Source organism: Suricata suricatta, chromosome 14, assembly GCF_006229205.1.
Source record: "Suricata suricatta isolate VVHF042 chromosome 14, meerkat_22Aug2017_6uvM2_HiC, whole genome shotgun sequence".
NCBI lineage: Eukaryota > Metazoa > Chordata > Mammalia > Carnivora > Herpestidae > Suricata > Suricata suricatta.
In genome coordinates, this window is record NC_043713.1 from 48,787,342 (window position 1) to 48,807,900 (window position 20,559).

General features: G+C 35.2%; 1 protein-coding gene across 3 annotated transcripts in view; it reads left to right on the forward strand.

The window, feature by feature from the left end:
* Positions 1 to 20,559, forward strand: part of ROCK1 (Rho associated coiled-coil containing protein kinase 1) — a 160,915-nt gene that overhangs the window by 116,407 nt on the left and 23,949 nt on the right. For all 3 annotated transcript variants that reach the window (XM_029921780.1, XM_029921781.1, XM_029921782.1), the window contains exons 17-22: positions 1,780 to 1,886; positions 3,238 to 3,388; positions 5,756 to 5,916; positions 7,486 to 7,670; positions 9,183 to 9,252; positions 12,380 to 12,474. In XM_029921780.1, coding sequence (XP_029777640.1) covers positions 1,780 to 1,886; positions 3,238 to 3,388; positions 5,756 to 5,916; positions 7,486 to 7,670; positions 9,183 to 9,252; positions 12,380 to 12,474 — 769 coding nt within the window. The remainder of the gene's footprint in view (positions 1 to 1,779; positions 1,887 to 3,237; positions 3,389 to 5,755; positions 5,917 to 7,485; positions 7,671 to 9,182; positions 9,253 to 12,379; positions 12,475 to 20,559) is intronic.

The following is a 20,559-nucleotide window of genomic DNA, read 5'->3' on the forward strand; positions in this document are numbered from 1 at the left end:
TCATTTTCAGTATTCAATAGTCTCTCAAGTTTTGCGTCCCACTCTCTCCCCAACTCTCTTACCCTCTTCCCCTCCCCCTGGTCCTCCATTAGGTTTCTCCTGTTCCCCTGTTATACCTATGAGTGCAAACAGATGGTATCTGTCCTTCTCTGCCTGACTTATTTCGCTTAGCATGACACCCTCGAAGTCCGAAGCTTTATTGTTTTAATCAATTTGGGTTATGATACCTGATATTTTGGTTCTTCACTATTTTTATAAATTTTTGTATATGAATGTTTTGTCTGTACTATACAGACAAGTTATAGTTTCTTAGCATGTTTTAAAAAACAGAATAAATGAAGAAAATGAACTATATTTTATTTAGTATGTCTTTCCTAGGGTTACTAGGTATTTGTATAGGATTCAGCCTATATGTTTTCCTTACTTTTTCTTCTTATGAGTTGGTTTATATAAACTTATTTTACATGAGAAATATAGTTTAATCTGAATTTACTATCTTTGTACAGATTTTTAAAGCCTATTATTTATTTTAAATACAGAAGGAAGAATTTTTAATGGTACTGCAACATTTAAACAAACACATCACTATATTTTCTATATTTCCATCCATATAAACACACATAATTTGTATTTTTTTGCTCAGCCATTTGAAATAAACTGGCAGGTGTTTCTTTCTCCTGTGTGAACATACCTCCTACATAAACATAATGCCAGTATTGTGTGTCAATTTGTGTGTAAATAAGTTTGTTTTATTGTTCTCTGGATCCTAGGACTAGCCCAACAGACAAGCATTATCAGGTGCCAAAGATTCAATATTCATTTATTCATTAAAGAACTAATTCAGGGGGCCCCTGGCTGGCTCAATTAGTTAAGTGTCCAACTCTTGATTTCAGCTCAGGTCATAATATCACCATTCATGAGTTCGAGCCCAGCCTCAGGCTCTACACTAACAGCAGATGTCCTGCTTGAGATTCTCTCTCTCTTTTTTCTCTACCCCCTCCCCTCCCCCCCCGCCCGCTTGTACACACTCTATCTCAAAATAAATAAAACTAATCCAGAAACACTAAAATACAGAGGCAGGTAGAGTGCATTGAAGTCTTTGGCAAGTCCAGTAAGTTAAACGTTGAACTTTTAAAAGTACAGGATTGTTCCTGGTCTTTCTGGCGTGCTTTATCCATTTCCATATCAAATTCTAGGTTACTTTGAGTCCCAAAATAGGAAAATAGATTCTTACAGGATTTGATTCTAACATTCATTGATGTTAGATTCTATGTTATGTATTAAATGTTTGTGTTTGTCAAATACCAATGTGTTAAAAACCTATACACCTAAAGTATGTTTTAGAGTATGGCTTCACTAAGTTTATAATTAAATACTTTTCAGAATGGCACATAAAGAAAACTTAAATACTTGCCTTAATTAACTAAGATTCTTACTCTTACCATGGTGAAAAAGAATACTAAATAAGGACTCAGATCTGATTTCAAGCTTCATCTCTTTGACCATTTGTGAAGTTAGGAATATGTACTAGATAGTCTCCAGTTAGCAGTAACTATGATATATTATAGTTATTATATAATTTTAAAATTCCTAAATTAATAAATTGCAAGTAAAATTTTTAATATTTTATAATTTAATAATAATTTTAAGGATTTATAATTTTAATACTTAAGTTCTACCTATTCAGGAAATTTAAGACATATTTATCTTAATGGTCATGCTGAAAAATAGACATTTCTTTTAATAGCTTTGTGACTTGAACTTTTTCTCACTTCATAGCTCGAATTACATCTTTACAAGAGGAAGTGAAGCATCTCAAACATAATCTTGAAAGAGTGGAAGGAGAAAGAAAAGAAGCCCAAGACATGCTTAATCACTCGGAAAAGGTAAATGATTTAACGTGCACCAGTTTGTAAAGAAAAGATATATGTACTTGGCTACCAAATATTATGGTGTGGTTTTATAAAATGGCATTCATTCCTAATGTTTATATGCTTATGTTTTTTGAGAGAGAAAGAGAGAGTCTGTGTACATGAACAAGGAAGAGGAGCAGAGGGAGGAAGAGGAGGGAGAGAGAGAGAGAGAGAGAGAGAGTAAGAGAGTGAGAGAGAGAGCAAGATATAGAGAGTCTTAAGCAGGCTTCACACCCAGTGAGGAGCCCAGTGTTGGGGCTCGATCTCATGACTGTGAGATCATGACTTGAGCCAATCAAAAATCGGACTCTTTACTGACCGAGCCACCCAGCCACACCTATATACTTGCATTTCTAAAAGTTTTTATGATTAGTGGTGGTTTTATTTAGGGCTTTTTATTGTGTTATTTTTGTTTGTTTTTGACCTTGAAGGGTTAGATGAAGATGCTGAACCTTACTGGTCTTATGAAAAAGAAAAACAAAGGATAGCTATATGGTAGACCATGTGTGCTTTTTCCATTTTGTTGGTAAGAGTTAGCAAAATAGAAAACAGCATAAAGTGATTGGCCCTTGCATCCAGTTTTATTACCAGTCAAAAAATGTTACTGATTATCCTCTGTCCTTACGTTGCTAAGAAAAGTATTAAATAGGTAATTATGTAACTCTGACTTCCACTTTTTCAGTTCCTCCATGAATGTGGGTTTATTTAATAGGTCCTCAGATAAATGATCAGAAAATGTACCACTTATCTTCTTCTTTGGATGTGTTTTGTGATAAACAGAGTAGTATGGCTAAGCCTGGTGTAACTGTGGATGTAGGATGAAAGAAGAAAGAGTAGAAGATGCACCCAAACAGAAATGGAATACGCTTTGAATTGTCCTTTTTCAAGGCAGTGTAAATCTGGGTGTACATTTAATTTAACTGTAAATTAATAAAGTTTTAAATCTAAATTTATTTTTTAAGTGGCAGCAAAAATGTTTTAATGATCTAAAGAATTGTCCTCTTCATTTCTAATTCTAGCAGAGTGAACCCTCCTGAATATAACTACTGCCAAAACCCTTCTTGGGGAAGGAGGTGGTGATATTTTGCTTTTAATTATATGTGCTTATCATGATTTTTAAAGTAAGACATTATAGAGAATGTGAAATATACAAGAAAGTATAAAAAATAGAATTATGTCCTAAATAAAAATATTTAAGTAAATATGGTATCACATTTCAGGCCATTATGATTCATATATTATCTCTTATGGAATATTAAATAATGTACAATTTAATAATGTGTCTTTTGCATAGTACATTATATAACTCATTTCCATTTTGCAGGAAAAGAATAATTTAGAGATAGATTTAAACTATAAGCTTAAATCATTACAACAAAGGTTGGAACAAGAGGTAAATGAACATAAAGTAACCAAAGCTCGTTTAACTGACAAGCATCAGTCTATTGAAGAGGCAAAGTCTGTTGCAATGTGTGGTAAGTGTCAGTTTTAATATTTTATACTGAGTAGTTTTTAAATAATGCCTACCAGAAAAAACTGATTTTGTTTAAAATTTCATTTTACAGTGGTAAAAACACAGAAAATTATAAATTGTAAATTGTGATGCATAAAAGAATATCTCCCTTTTTCTCCCTTTTGATACCTTCCATTTTTTAAAACCACAATTTCACCTTCTATTTCCCTCACTCTATTATCCTCCATTCTTTATCAATGTCAGTGGAATCTCTTTCCTCTCAGTTTTTTTAGCCCTTTTATTTTCTTCCTGATTCATTCTGAAAATCGTTGTCTGTTAGTCCATCTGCTTTTTTGCTTAGTACCCTCAGTTTTCTAATTCCTTTGTAATTCCACTCTACTATGACTCTAAACACAACCCTAGATCAAACTAACAAGTTCTCTTCTTCATGTCAACTAAGTTTTTCAGATGGGCTTAGCCTAGTGCATTATCTCCAACCTCAGGTGAGCTGTCAGGTTTTAGTATATCACTCACTGTTTCATTCTCTCAGACTTTTACTTCTGTTCTCAAGCTTCTTAGGTCATTTCTTTTACTTTTAGGTGAACTTTTCTCCTATTTCAAAAAGAAATCATGAAAACATAGGTATGAACTCCACAAAGTCTTGTTCTCTTACTTAATCAACCTATTATACTTTCTTTTTAATTTTTTTAATGTTTTTTTATTTATTTTTGAGAGGAGACAGCGTGAGCAGGGGAGGGTCAGAGAGAGAAGGAGTCACAGGATCTGACGACAGGCTCCATGCTTTGAGCTAGTGATCAGCACAGAGCCTGACGTGGGGCTCAAACCCACGACCCATGAGATCATGACCTGAGCCGAAGTCGGACGCTTTTTTTTGATGTTGAGATGACTGGGATAGGAGTGGTTTGGGATAGGAGGGAAATAAAGGTGTCTATTTTAGATATGTTAACTTTGAAAAGCGTGTTAGATATCCAGGTGGAGATGTCAAATAGTGAATTGATATATAAGTCTTGAGCTCAGAGGAGAGTAGGAGTTATACAGCCATATATAAAACTTCTTAAGGGAAGATAGGGCAGAATAGAAATGGAATTATAACAGAGCCCTTGGGTAGTCTAACGTTTTCCAAATGTTATGAAGGAAACCAAGAATAGTCAAAGGGGGTTGCGGGAATACCAAGAAAGTATGGTGTTAGAATTCAAAGAGTAAAGTATTGGAAAAAATGAGTAAGTTATTCAATATATGGAATATTCTTAAGGTCAGTAAAGATGAAGACCCAGACATTGTGTGTCTTCTGAATTTTTTGCAGGATGGACCTCATTGGTTATCATACAAATCAGTTTCAGTGGAATGGTGGTGATGGAGGCCAAAATGAAAAATGATATATGTGTAGTAATAAGGCACTGGAGACAGTAAGTGTAGGAAGTTCTTTCAGAAGTTTGTGAACAGAGATGGAATGGTAACTGAAGAGGAATGTGAGATCAGTATACGATATTTTAGGAAGGGAGATAATGAGATTATTGTGTTGAAGAGAATGATTCATTTGGGAGCAGGAAATTGTTGAGGCAGGGAAGAGATGAAATAATTGAAGGAACAAAGTCCAGAACAGAAGTGGATGAATTTACGTTTGATTAAAGACAGGAACTAAGAGGTGATGATTACTGCTATGGCTAAGTTTGTAGGTTTGGAGGGAAGGATGAGGAAGTTCCATTCTAATGGTTTGTATTTTGTCACCTAGAGGGCAATCTCTGAGAATAGAAAAGCAGACTTACTAAGTTTGAATCATGTCAGTGCAACTTACTAGTTGCAGGACCTTGGAAAATTTAGCCTCTCAGACCCTTAGTTACCATATCTCAAAAAAGGAGCCTCACTGTAGATTGTTATCTTCTGATAATAATTAAAGTGGGTACTATACTACCATGGGATCTTGTTTATCTGAATTGCATAAATTAGAATTCCTATCAGCTTTAAGTCCCTTGAAACTTTTCTGGAACAATATAAAGTATAGATTAATAACCATAGCCTTATTTCTCTGCTTTTATCTGAGCTATCTCAATTTTTCTTTTTAGTGACTTCATTTTTTTTTCCCTAGCTATATTTTCACCTTCTGGTCTGGAAATGGCACTGAATAATTTCTCATAACATTGGGCATGTGCTGAATTTAGAAGGTTTTATTCTATTACTTTATTTTATAACTAACTCCCTTCCTTTAGAGATCCTGCTATTGCAAATAATTCAGATAACATTAGGACTTCTATAATGAATAGATCCATTAGAATCCCAGGATAAGAACAGTAGGAATTTTTAGCACCAGTTTCTCTTATAGAGCCCATGCAAGTGAAAATATGTATGTCTGTCTTTTTTTTTCTCACAGAAATGGAAAAAAAGCTGAAGGAAGAGAGAGAAGCTCGAGAGAAGGCTGAAAATAGAGTTGTTCAGATTGAAAAACAGTGTTCAATGCTAGATGTTGATCTGAAACAATCTCAGCAGAAGCTTGAGCATTTGACTGAAAATAAAGAAAGGATGGAGGATGAAGTAAGAAAATAGTACTGATTTTGTTGATCTTGTAAAGAGAAATAATCATAAATTATAACTGAAAAGTTATTATCTCTAATTTAAACAATATGGAGGAGATTTGAATAAAATAACCTGTATGTGTATGTGTTCAAATGCTGTAAAGTCACCACTATATCCTTACTTTCTAGGATTTTTATCTACAAATAGTTACTGAACAGTCACACCATAGGGTCTATACTATTTTGCCCTATGACAGCTCTATAGAAGTGTCATAGCTCCTCTCCTGAAGAAATTGACCATCTGCTTTTTAAATACACAAAAACAAAAAATCTTTCCTGTAAAGTTATCCCATAATCCAAAGAGGAGAAACTGCTCTTCGATCTCAAGAAAAATGTTAACTACAGAATCTTGACTGGCTTGGATTGATAGAAAACATAGGGTACACATTTACAAAGCCAAAAATAAAAAGATAAAATGCCATTATATCCTTGTGGTTATTATAGGTATTTTAGAAGTCACTTATAAGACTGGAAGGAATCAGTTCACATATGTAAGTTAGAAAAGGGAGAGAGACAAGACCATAATAATCAGGAAAGACTTCTTACAGGAGGAATGAGATATTACCATTAAAGATTGAATAATATTTCAAAAGTTAATAGTTTGAGAGTCAGAAGCCAGAGGATAGAGGGAACCTTATCAATAATCATGAAAATAAAAGAGTGGTTAATGAGTGAAGATAGGTAAGTGAAAGACAAAAAAAGACTTGATCTGACCAGAGAAGAAAACACATATTGAGTAGTCATGGGAAACTTGGGGTCCAAAGTATTGATAGTCATTTAAACTTAAAATGGGACACTATTGGTGAAAGTACTGTTTTAGAAAATAAAATTAGTCTGGTAGTGTTTTATAGAATGAACTAGAAAGAATAGAGATTTAGAAGATACCTATTACAACCAACATGCAGGAAGAAAGTATGTTGAAAATTTAGAAGATCATATTCAGTCATTTCAAAAGGTAATTTTTTAGCACCTTTTATCTTCCTGGCTCTGCTCGAGTTGGATTACTGAATAAGATAGATATGTTCCGGACTTTCGTGGAACTTTCAGCCCAGAAGGAAAGAGAGATATTAAGATCAAAATTACAAGCATGACATATATTTAAAGAGGAGTGCTATAGGAGTGTTATGACTAATGACATCCAGGGGTTAAGGAAGGCCTCACTAAAATTTAGAGGGTTGTAGCCCAGAGCACAAACAGTTATGAATGAGAAAAGGTAAATTTAAATACCCCTTATGTCCCTCCAAAAGTGGCTTTTATAGCCACTTTCTGCTTCAAAATTTCTGTACATGCGGGAGCAGAAAAAAAAACAGTTCTTTTCCCTCCAAGATCTCATATCTGAAATTTGGCGATTAATTTGACATAATAGTAAGTTCTGTAGTAATAGTTTCAACAGTGGAGACTCTTTAGAGATTACTAATATTCTCTGTATAAGGCAGTATAACACACTTGAGATTTGATTGGTATTCTTTCAAATAATGTTTACTAAATTATTAGTGTGATTTTAAGACTGCAATTATTTTTCTTATAGGTTAAGAATCTATCTCTGCAACTGGAGCAGGAATCAAATAAGCGAGTATTGTTACAGAATGAATTGAAGACTCAAGCATTTGAAGCAGACAATTTAAAAGGTCTAGAAAAGCAGATGAAACAGGAAATAAATACTTTATTGGAAGCAAAGAGATTATTAGAATTTGAGTTAGCTCAGCTTACAAAGTAAGTCTCAAAAATAACATTTTTGTGTCCTACATTTGCTTATGTTGGATATTTTATGTGTGTAGATATATTTGGAGTTTGTGAAAGGAAGACTTAGAAAAAAACATTTAGAAATAAAAAAATTTACTTGCAAAGGTTTGCAAGGGAGCCTTAATAAATAAAAAGTAGAGATCTTTAATGGAAGAAAAAAGTAGATTATTAAGGCTACTGACTTACAGTAAGTCCATTTATGGTGGAAAAATTACTTTTCTCATGATTTTCATACCCACAAAGTCCTGTTTCTTCACACTAGAATTATAAAAATCAGGGATAAGCTTTTTTTGAATAAGGATTCAGTATCTCATGGGAAATGTTCAATGTTTCTTTATTTTAGAAACTAGAATTAGACATGGAGACCCTGTGTTTTGTTTTGTTCCTTTGGTTCATCTCAGAATGCAAAGTACCTTTTTTCTTCTACTCTGAAATGTGATAATGTTCACTTATATGAAGTGGAGATAATGCAAGATTTCATTATTGCTTTCAGAATTTATATAAAGACAAACTTCAGAAATGTAGTATATTTTATGCCAAATCATGTGTTTTTATTTCCTCTAGATTTATTTTATAATATCTCATTTGCCAGCTTCATTTACAACTTAGTAATTCTTGAAGAAAATTGTCAGTTTTTGTTTTGTTGGATTTATATTGGCGAAATTCTTTTCCCCCTTTTAGAGCCTTCATTTTCACATTATGTGTTCTACAGATTTCTTCTCCCAAAATAACTTTCACTCAGCATTCATTGAACATTTATTATGTCCTTTTATCAACAGTATGCCTTATGAGATTCTGAAAATACAAATCTGCCACTATCTAAAATGAAAACCCAGCAGATCTAGATGGAATTGTTTATCCTTATAAATCTATAACTGAGGTTGCACTGTGTTTCTGTCTTGTCTGTTTCTATGTGAATTGTGTTCATGCGTATATTATGTAGGTGTATCTCTGTTCCTCCTTTGTCAGTTACTGTTCTTGCCTTCTTTCTTGTTCCTTACCTGGTTTTTTATTTCCATCCCCACTCCATGCTTTATTAGCCATAATGTATGGTATTATTTGTATATAAAATGTATAGTATATATAATATTCTTATTATTTATTAAATATTTTCATGTGCCCTGTTTTTAATTGTCATACTACATATGAAATTTAAAATTCCTAAGAATGCTTTTCTCTATTAAAATTTATAAAATATCATTTTTATTTTTGCAACTTGTATTAATCCACAATTTATATTCCCCTGAAAATAACCATCAGCAAAAAACAGTTCCCTCTACTTTGCATAGTATTGTTTTGTGAGGAGCAATATAGAATCAGATTGTGTGGCCTGACGAAATATGAATGTTAAAGTAATGCTGTATAATGAAGTATGATGTTTAAAAACAAAGGTCATTTTAGTAAACCTTTTTATTTTTAGCAACTTTAATAAATAAGGAATAACATAAAGCATTCATTTACTATTTTCTCTTTAACCTGAAGACAGTATAGAGGAAATGAAGGACAGATGCGAGAGCTACAAGATCAGCTTGAAGCTGAGCAATATTTCTCGGTAAGAATCATTATTAACACTTGGCTTAAAATGAGGTATTTAGCTTTTTAATGTGAACTCTGACTTTTTTTCAAATGACCGTGAAGTGATTTTCTTTCCCTTTTCGTGTCCTCATCTCTACATTTCATTTCTGAATCTGAGTTCATGCTCTATGTAAGTTGTAAAGAAATGACCATTTTGTAAAGAAATGACCATTTTGTGAAACATTTCTAAAATTGCCATCAAACTAAAGCTATATGTAAGACTCTGTTAAGGGTTGTGTTTGCCTGGTAGTAAACTTAGGTATTTTCGTGTGTGGTACATGTATGCATTCCATTTGCAGGAACAGTGCATACGGTTATAGGTATAACTCTTCTCAAAAGGTTTTTTTTGTTTGTTTTAGCTCTCTGTATGCAATTTATGTATCTGTTTTGCTTTTTTCTCCATAGAAGTCATTCTAACTCTTATTTGCTGCAGGCCAGGTTATTTTCACTGCTGGCATTGATTAACATTTATAGCTAATGCTTTGAGATTTTAGTGAAGGTAGTGAAGGCTCTGCAATTTTGTTTCTTTTGGTTGCCAGGTTTACATGCTACCATTTCAACCCCACATTTACCTAGCTTCTCCATAACTGTTACTTGGCAACCGCTTTTCTGACAAGTCTTAGTGCAGTTAAATTAGAGAATTTGAGTTATGCTGGTGAACATGCCCTAGAAACCAAGTGAACAATACTGGAAATAATGATTTGTTAATTAATAAAGAACCTGAACATCAGGGCCTGAGTGGCTAGGTTGGTTAAGCCTTTGACTCTTGATTTTGGCTCAGGTCATGATCTTAGTCATGAGATCAAGCCTGTGTCAGGCTTGGCAAGGAGTACAGAACCTGCTTGGGATTCTCTCTTTCCCCTCTCTCTGCCCCTCACCCCCACATGCTCACTAGCACTCTCTCTATAAAATAAATAAATAAACTGAAAAACATTTTTTAATAAATCTGAACACCATTAGAGCGCTACAGAACTTTCCCATGTTTAGAGCTTCATGCTGTACTCTACTTATCTCCTGCTAAACATGGTGACTTTTCTACACTATTTTTTTACTTGTTAGACTATCACTGAAATATGTTTTTCAATTTAAAAAAAAAATCAGTATTGTGAAAAATCTTTCCCTGGGTAGAGATTAACCTTAACCAAAGTGTGTAGTGCTGACTTCTGCAAAATAGTCTATAACATCATGCACACTTTCTTATCCATATAGTTTCACAAAGTAATCATCTGGTCCCTCCACACTTTGGTGTGGATGTCAGATGACTTAGGGTATTCGTATGGATTCTTGAATTTGCCTGCATAAAATAATATAAAACTTGACACTGTCTCTTCTTTCTGATTTCATTGCTTGTGAGGATTGGATTAAGTATCAGTAAATTTGATAATCTATTATGACCAGATATAAGATATTCTTTAATCTGATCTTTCAAATTAGAATAGTTTTCTATTTATCCTTTCATTGATTATACATATAAATTTCAGTATTTGGGAAGTCAAAGAGATAAGAATTTTGATTCATAAAGGCAAAATGAATTATTTCTTTTTAGAAATTGTGAACACTTACAAACTAAAGTAAGCTGTCACTCCTCCTTTATTTACATTCCCACTGAAATATATGTGTCTTTAGGGCACCTGGGTGACTCAGTTGGTTAAGTGTCTGACTCTTGGTTTCAGCTCAGGTCATGATCTTGTGGTTCAGGAGTTCAAGCCCCACATATGGTTCTGCACTGACAGCACAGAGTCTGCTTAGGATTCTCTGTCTCCCTCTATCTCTCTGCCCCTCCCCAGCTTGCTCATAGATAGATAGATAGATAGATAGATAGACAGACAGATAAGAAATGTATGTATTTTTCTCTTAGAGAACTGCTATTTCTTAGAAGGATAGTTACGTTTACAGAATAAACGTAGTTCTCCACAGCTGTTTGCTTATCCTTACTGTTTTTTTTCTTTTATACTAAAAAAGATAGTTAAAAAAAAAGACTGCAGAACTAGAAGTTTACTCTGTAACCACAGCACCTTAACATAATATAGGTCTAACACTTATTTATACCTGTCAAATTTTTATTGATAGAGGTGTGCCTGAATGGCTCAGTTGGTTAAATATCTGCCTTTGGCTCAGGTCACGATTTCACAGGCTCAAGCCCCACGTTGGGCTGTCTGCTCTCTGTGCAGAGCCTGCTTCAGATCCTCTGTTCCCCTCTCTCTGCCCCTCCCCTTCTTGTGCACTCTGTCTCAAAAATTAAAAAAGAATTTTTTTAATATTTGTTGATAGAATTGGCAAAAGCCAAATGAATTTTGTAAATACCATTGTTTTATAAGTATATATTATTTGTGTGTTAACAGAATTTTGATAAATCTTGTTTGTGGGTATTTTATGCACATCTCTCAATCATCCACTTGATCCCATCCACCCAAAAGAGAAGTGGTTTCTCTAGTATTATTCACTTCAAGAATTGATCTTTTTAATGAGTAATGCTTGCTAAGTTTCTTTATAATGTTTTCCCAAGTCAATATAACTTTTGATGTTTTTGAGATATAATTTCTATATACTTCATTGTAACCAGTATAAGTGTATGTGTTAATAAGTCTTGACAAATGTGCATGCTGTGTGACCACCACCTCAATCAACATATAAAACTTTTCCTTCACTACTCCCAATGGCCTTTTGCAGTCAATCTTCCCCACTTACCTCTATCTGCAGGTCACCACTGTTTTGCTTTCTGTCACTACTGATTTTTTTCACCTGTTCTGGGTTGCATGTACATAGAATCATGCAATATGTACTTTTTAGCGCCTAGTTTCTTCCTGCAAAATATTTTTTAGGTTTATCATGTTGTTTGTGTCAGTAGTCATTCTTTTTTATTGCTTAGTATGGATACTACACAATTTTTAAAATTCATCTGTTGATGAACCTCCGGTGGCTATTTGGAATAAAGCTGCAATGAAAATTCATTTATGAGATTTTTTTATAGATATATACTTGCATTTGTCTTGGGTAAATACTTGAAAACAATTTGGAATTGTTGGATCATATGTTATGTAAATTTATAAGAAACTACCAAACCCCTTATAAACACTTATTTCTTCTAATCACTTGTTTTGCAGACACTTTATAAAACCCAGGTAAAAGAACTTAAGGAAGAAATTGAAGAAAAAAACAGAGAAAATTTAAAGAAAATACAGGAACTACAAAATGAAAAGTATGTCCATTTTTCTTTACATCAAGAGTCACTACTACTTCATAGCATTCTTTAAATTTAAATATAAAGAGTAGATGTGCCTTTATTCTGATGGAAATGGTATAGCAAATCTTATTGGGCTAATTCAGAACAAATCAAACTAAGTTTAGGCTAAAATTTCCCTTTATGGTGAAGAAATAATTTAATATGTTAATACTATGGCAGTTGTGTAGAGATTCACTAAACTGTGACAGCAAATTGTTTTCAAGGGTCTCTCAATATGTAAACATCTATTTGTGTATAAATAGTTCATGCTATATTTGCACATCATTATTTTATCCTAGGTAAAGGTATTTAGGGTCTTCCTCTTACTGCCCCTAGGCATTTAAGTGTGTGCATGTATGCTTAGGGCCATAGAAGGACCTAAAGCTATTTAAGTGTAACAACTTCTCATAGCTAGATGGAACAGACACTAGAACTAGTCTTCTGACATTTTAATATTCTCTTTCCATATAGAAATTACAAAGTCTGACTATTTTATTATTGAAAAACATATATTAAGTATTAAAACATGTACAGTTTTATGAAGTATATGACAAATATCATAATTACCACCCCTGAAAGAAACAAAACCTTGCTATCCACTTTAGAAGCCCACTGTATTCCCCCTCATTATGCCTCTTCCCTCCTCACCACTAGGGTAATCACTGTCCAGACACTTATTTGTTGAAGGAACTAGATCATTGTTCCTATATATTTTCCTCAGTTGTGATTTTATTGATTCTATTTCCATAGTTAGTTGAACATTTTTGTCCTCCTTCTGTGCTTCCTGGTTAATTCTAGAGCTGCACTGTCCAATATGGTAGCCCATAGTCTTATGTAACCATTTAAATTTAAGCTTTAATTTTTTTAAATGAAGTTTAAGTTTTAGGTCTACTAGCCACATTTCAGGTGCCCAACAGTTACATATGGCTCTAGCATCTACAATATTGGACACCACAGGTATATAGCACATTTCTTTTTATTTTTTTTATTTTTTAAATGTTTATTTTTGGGAGAGAGACAGAGTGCAAGTGGGATAAGAGAGGGAAACACAGAATCCAAAGTAGGCTCCAGGCTCTGAGCTGTCAGCCCAGAGCCTGATGCAGGGTTTAAATTTACAAACCATGAGATCTTGACCTGAGCCAACGTCTGAAGCTTAACCAACTGAGCCACCCAGGTGCCCCAAGAACATTTCTATCCTCATAGAAAGTTTTATTGAACATTCCTAATTTGGAGTCTTAGTCATATTCAAATCTGATTGGTAGAGGGGTGAAGACTACCATATATAACCTTGTACTGTCTTATATATCAACTTGTACTGTACCTTGCCTTCTTGTGTTGTTAGCAACCATGGACACTCAGTGCTTAGATCTTTAATATATTTAGTGGAATCTAAGGTAGGAGCAAAGGTACATTTTTCCTGGTTAAACTCTGGGACAGTGGTAGACCCCTATTATATAATTTATTGCCTATCATTTGTATGATATCTACAGTATACTGTGCAATCCCAGGTTGTGTGCATTCACTATGAAGGGTGTACCCAATCCACTACATTCCATATTGTTTCATGGGGTTGATATATTTGCTCTTGTTTGACCTATTTAAGAGAAACATTGATTACCAGTATTGTGCTAAGTACTGTGATTCATACCAGTGATATAATTATTAGTAAGTTATGGTTCTTATCCTCAAGTATTTCAGAATCTAGTCAGGAGAGAGATGTAATTAAGGTAGGTGTATATGACACATTGCTGGGGATTGACAAGGTGGTGTTTTAGAAAATTTCACTCTTTAGAGTAGAGAATGGATTGGAGTGAAGGAAAGTTGGTGGATACAGGAACTTGAATTATGTAGCCATTGGAAAATCTAGATGTAAAACAATATTTATTTTGAGAGAGAGAGAGATAGTGTGTGTGTGTGTGTGTGTGTGTGTGTGTGTGTGTGTGTGTGGGAGAGGGACAGAGAGAGAAGAAGAGAGAAAAGTGCGGAGCCCAACGTGGGGCTCAATCTCACAAACCTGAGGTGAAGTCAGGAGGCAGACTCTTAACTGCCTGAGCCACCCAGGCATCTGGCATCCCTAGATGTAAAATTATAGTGGAAGTTGACAATAAAGGGGAGGCAAGTACATGGGAAAAATAGAAGTAGAAGCAATAGGACTTGTAGATATGAGAATATGGGGATAAACATTGGGGAAAATTTCAGGTGAAATTTCTCAAATTTCTGACAAGGGCAGTTGGGTTGATGGCAGCACTAATCCCTGAATTGAAGAATCCCAAGTTTCTGAAATGAGGGGAGATGAGATTTTCCATTTCAGACCTATTGAGTTTGAGATGTGTGTGGGATATCCAAAGAATGGGTACCAAGCACTTGGGTTTATTGCATCAGAGCTCAGAGAAAACATAAGGACTTGAAGCTGATTTGACATTCATTGTATACTGAAACAGAGATAGATGAGATTTGTTAAGGTGATTGTATATATCAAAGTTTATTAGCTCATGAACCTGTGGTACCATACATGTAAGATTTGAAGCTAGTTGGGTACTAGCTCATTGTGTGAGTTGTAAATATTATAACAAACTGAGGAGTTTATATCAGTTCTAGCCACTTGCTGCCACATGGTAGCACTGATTCAGTATTTCAAGATCTGGTTTTTCATTTTTTTTTTTTAATTTTTATGTAAAATGTTGGCCCAGATTTAATTGTATGTGTCTGGAGGGAGATAGAGGGACACTTCTGTGGATTCATTTGACCCTCTCAGGTAAAAAGTTGTAACCCCTAGTGCAGGATGAGAAGGCAAAAAAGGCTAAGAACAGACTTCCAGTGCCTATACTTTAAGGAAATGGGCGGAAGAAGGGAAAGTAAGAAGTCACCGGTAATACACGGAGACAAGCAGAATAAAGTATCACAAAAGCTAACCGGAATTGAACATTTCAAAGAAGAGAAAGTGATTTAAAGTGCCAAATACCTAAACAACTCAAGTTAAAAATACATTGTCCATTATATTTAAGATTGTTAGTTATCTTGTTGAAAACAGTTCCTAAATAGTAATGAGAATGGATTGAGACCTTAATAGTAAGGGTAGAAGTGGAGACAGAATGTAGACAATGGCCACATTTACCTCCTTATAATTCAACAGAATAATCAGTTACTCCTCTGCCTCAGGGCTTCTGGACTTGCTTCCCCTCCACCTGGAACATTTCCTCTGAATATTCACACAGCTTGCTCCTTCAGCCTCTCTGGGTCTAGGTCTGACTGTCTTCTCAGAGGGGCTTTCCCTAAATAATCCTTCTTAAAATTGCAAACATCCCCCACCCCATTTTCTACCTTCAGTACTCCTTCCCTGTTTTATTTTTCTCTGTAGTACTTATCCCTTTCTAGTATATTATAGAATTTGCTTACTTCTTTTATTTTACTTGCTGTTTTTATCTTTAGAACTTAGCACTGAAGGAAGGAATTTTTAAATGCTATGTCCTTAACTCTGATTCACTATTATATGTGTAGTGCCTAAAGTTGTGCGTAGCACACTATAGATGGTTAGTAAATATTTGTTAAATTTAGAAATTAGAGGTGCCTGGGTGGTTCAGTCAGTTGAACATCTGGCTTATGATTTTGGCTCAGGTCATGATCTCAGTTTGTGGGTTTGAGCCCCCTGTGAGGCTCTCAGCTGAGAGTGTAGAGCCTGCTTTGAATTCTCTTTCTCCTCTCTCTCTGTCTTTCCCCCACCCCTGCTTACATGCACACACACACTCTATCCCCTTCTCTCTCAAATATTTTTTTTTTAATTTAAGAAACGTGGCTGTTAAGGTAAGGAGATAGAGATAGAGCACTAGCTGGAGTAGAAAGTGAAAGAGCCATTTCTTTTTAAAGATAGCAGAAATGTGAGCATATTTAAATACATAGGAAGGAAATCAGAATGACAAAGTTGTACCTCTATTCATTGATTGAAACAAATTTTCTAAGCACTTTCTATGGGCCAGAGACCTTTCTGGGCATTTGGAATACAGCAGTAAACAGGAAAAAAGTCCCTACTTATAATCTTATAACCTAGAAGGGGGAAAAAAAGTTGTTAATTAATTGATTTCATTAAGGAGATGGGGAGAATAAAGGTGATAGATTGGCCTTAGGAGTCAGTAAAGACAGGTCTTTCATTATGGAGAGCTGTGAAGGAGGTCTGGATGGTTATAGTTGCAGTTTTACACCAAACCATCCATTGTTTCTTGCTTTCTCTTGCACAGTTGCCTAGCCAGGGATAGGACTATAATTTGAGATAAATAGGTTTCCTGGAATTTTTAATTATAACTGACTTTTATCTAAATTTAATACATAGTAGTAAGCCCAGATAAGAATGTTATCAGTCTGTTATAATAGTGCAGAACCACCTCTAGGATCATAGACTGAACTTCCTGACTTTTCCTAACGTACTAGCTTCCCTATGCTTTAAGACACCTATTTCATATCTTCTTCCTCCTCAGATCTTGAACAGCCTGTCCTGATCCTCACACTCAACAAATGGTCTTGCTTCCTGGAAATCAGAGAACTTCTACTCTCTTCTACCCTCACAGCCTACTAATCTATCTGCATCTGTACTGATAAACCCTGCCTTCCTTCTGATTGATGTAAATGGACAAAATGTGCTTTTAACTAAGTCAGCCCCTTGATACCATCCCTTTTTGCCTACTTAACAACATGACACCAGGGGCGCTTGGATGGGCTTAGTCAGTTAAGCGTCTGACTTTGGCTCAGGTAATGATCTTGTGATTTGTTGGTTCAAGCCCTGTGTCGGGTTCTGTGTTGACAGCTCAGAGCCTGGAGCCTGCTTTGGATTCTGTCTCCCTCTCTCACTGCCCCTTGCCTATTCATGCCCTGTCTCTCTGTCTCTCAAAAATAAGTAAATGTTAAAAACAAAATTAAAACAAAAAAGAACATGACTCCAATAATCTTCATCTTTCCTACCTTAATGTTTTCCTTTCTATACTCCTTTTCATTGCGTACAGGTAAATATCTCTAAAAAAAATAACCATCTTTTAAACACATATTCACTTCCACCTACCATCATATTTTTCTGCTTCCTTTTGTGGCAAACTTCTTTGAAAAGTGACATACCAGGGGCACCTGGATGACTTCAATCTGTTGAGTGTCCAACTTCAGGCTCAGGTCATGATCTCACCATTTTGAGTTCAAACCCTGCATGGAGCTCTCTGCTGTCAGCACAGAGCCTGCTTCAGAGCCTCTATCCCCCATTTTTTTACCCCCTCCCCACTCTCTCTCTCTCAAAAATAAATATTTTTTAGGTTAGACAGATAGATAGATAGATGAAGCTTTTTTAAAAAGTGACATGCCTGGGCACCTGGATGACTCAGTCAATTAAGTGTTGGAGTCCTGATTTCACCTCAAGTCTCACGGACCTCACAGCACAAAGCCTGCTTGGATTTCTCTCGCTCTCTCTCCCCTTCTCCTGCTCATGCTTTCTTTCTCTCTCTCTCTCTCAAAATAAATAAAACTTTAAAATAGAGAAAAGAAAAGTGACATACCATTAATTTTCAGATTCCCTTCTCCCTTTCTCTCTCCTGCTCATTCCAGTCAGACTTTTGTATTAATCAATCTATCAAAATAAACCTTCTCAAGGTCACTGTTGACTTCCTAACAGTAAAGACAATTGTCCGTTCTCAGTCCTTATCTTATTTAACAGTAGCAGTTGACATAGTCCATTACTCTCTCTTGATGAAATGTCTTCATTTGGCTTCTGTCACCACCACATGGTATTTTTGTTATTGAGCTGGCTACTCTTAACCTCCTTTGCTCCTTTGTCCCTTCCCCTCTCTGAGACCTTTAAAGTTTGGAGGGCCCAAGGGATCACTCCCTCCTCGTTCTCATCCAGTCTCATGGCTTTAAATAGCATCAGTGTGTAAGCACATTCTCCCCTGAATTCCAGACTTGTATGTCCAGCCATCTATTTGACATCTCCACTTGAGTGTTAATAAGCATCTCATTTGTAGCATGTCCAGAAAAAAAGTCTTGATTCCTTTACTTGTATCCCCATTTTGTTATTAGCAATTCTGTTATTTCCAGTTGTTTAAATAAAAAAATTTGAAGTTAACCTAGACTTCTTTTCTTACACTCTGCATGCAACCAATTATTAAGTCTTCCTAGCTATAATTTAAAAGCATATCCAGATTCTACTCAGTTCTCATGACTTGTACATTTACCAACCTGATCCAGACCCTCTCCAATCTTGATAATTTCAGTAGCCTTCTAACTAATATCCCTACTTCTGCAATTCTCCCTCTACAGTCTGATGTTAATACAGCAGCCAGAATGATCTTTTAAAAACAGAATACTCAGGGGCACCTGGGTGGCTCAGTCAGTTAAGCGTCTGACTTCAGCTCAGGTCATGATCTCATGGTTCGTGGGTTGGAGCCCCACACTGGGCTCTGCGCTGACAGCTCAGAGCCTGGAGCCTGTGTGTGTGTCTCTCTTTCTCTGCCCCTCCCCACCTCAAGCTCTGTCTCTCTCTGTCTCAAAAATAAACATTTTCTTAAATTTCTCTAATATTTATTTATTTATTTGAGAGAGTGAGAGCATGAGCGGGGAGGGTCAGAGAGAGAAGGAGATTGAATCTGAAGCAGGCTCCAGGCTCTGAACAAGCAGTTAGCACAGAGCCCAATGCGGGGCTCTAACCCACCAACCGGGAGATCATGACCTGAGCCAAAGCCAGATGCTCAATCGACTGAGCCACTCAGGCACCCCAAAAATAAATAAACATAAAAAAATAAAAATCAGAATACTCAGATTCCTCTGAGAAGTTTCCTCTACTGTCTTAGAAAACCTCACAGGATCTATTCTCTCTCCCAACTTCTCTTAATACATTTTTCACAACCTTCCTTGATCTCTCACTTTGTTCACATTAGCTTCTTTCAGACCAAACTTAAGGCTTTTCTTATTAGATGTTTCTTCCACCTTATCACTTTTCAGATATGCATAGCTCACTCCCTTCCTTTGTCTCTTCTCACATGTTGTCTTAGCAGAGAGGCCTCCTTGATCACCCTATATAAAATACCACATTCACAGCCTCTTCCACCTTTTTTGTTTTATTGTGTTCTCTATGGCATATTGTATATTAGTTGCTATTTTTTTTTAATTGCCTGTTTCACCCCACTAATGTATGCTTCCTTAGGGCAAAGACTTTGTTACTATTGTATGTCTTATTTGTTACTACTGTATGTCTTAAATAGTACAGCCATGTCTAGCATATAATAGCCATTTAGGTAAATGTTTGTTGGACAAATTAATGTTGTCTTTTTCTCTAGTTAGTATGTCTCCCTCTTGAGAGAGACTTGAAACAATAATTTTATTTGTATTATTCCCTTAGTAAAAAATAGGTGGAAGTCATTCATTCATTAGCAAACATCTATTGAGCACCTATTATATAATGGGAGGGGAGGGATTACAGTTATGACCAAGATAGCTTATTGAGTAGAAGTTCTTCAGGAGGAGCAAGCAAACTGGAGTGATTTGGTCCTGTTCGGAAAGTCAATTCCAAAAAAGCTTTAAAATGTTATTCCCAAGGAGCATTCCTGGAATAGTTTATAGTGGTTTACATATCTATTTATAAGTTTTCATAATCTCATTAAATTTCAGAACTGGAAGGGACCTCAAAAATCATTTAATTTATCTCTCATTTTACAGATTTGATTAAATTGAGCTGCATGAAATATCAGAAATTTGCCCAATGTCTTTACCCAATTAATTAGTGATAGAATAGGGATAAGGGTCTAAGTCTGGACTCCTAATTTACAAGCCTATTATTTTCCCCTGTGCCATGCTCCCTTCCATTCTAATCCACAACAAGTTCCTTTTCAAAAGTAGACTATTTGCCATTTGGCTTTATTAACTTTTCTTAGTTAAGCACAATAGCAGATACAAAATTAAAGAGTTCTTTACTTTTATAGTTTTTCGAAGTCTGAGGGGTTAAATTTATTATTTATATAGAACTTTTCAAGTGGATTCAAATAATGAATTTTATTTAAGCAATAAAATAATTATTAGTGTTTAAATATAGTTGTC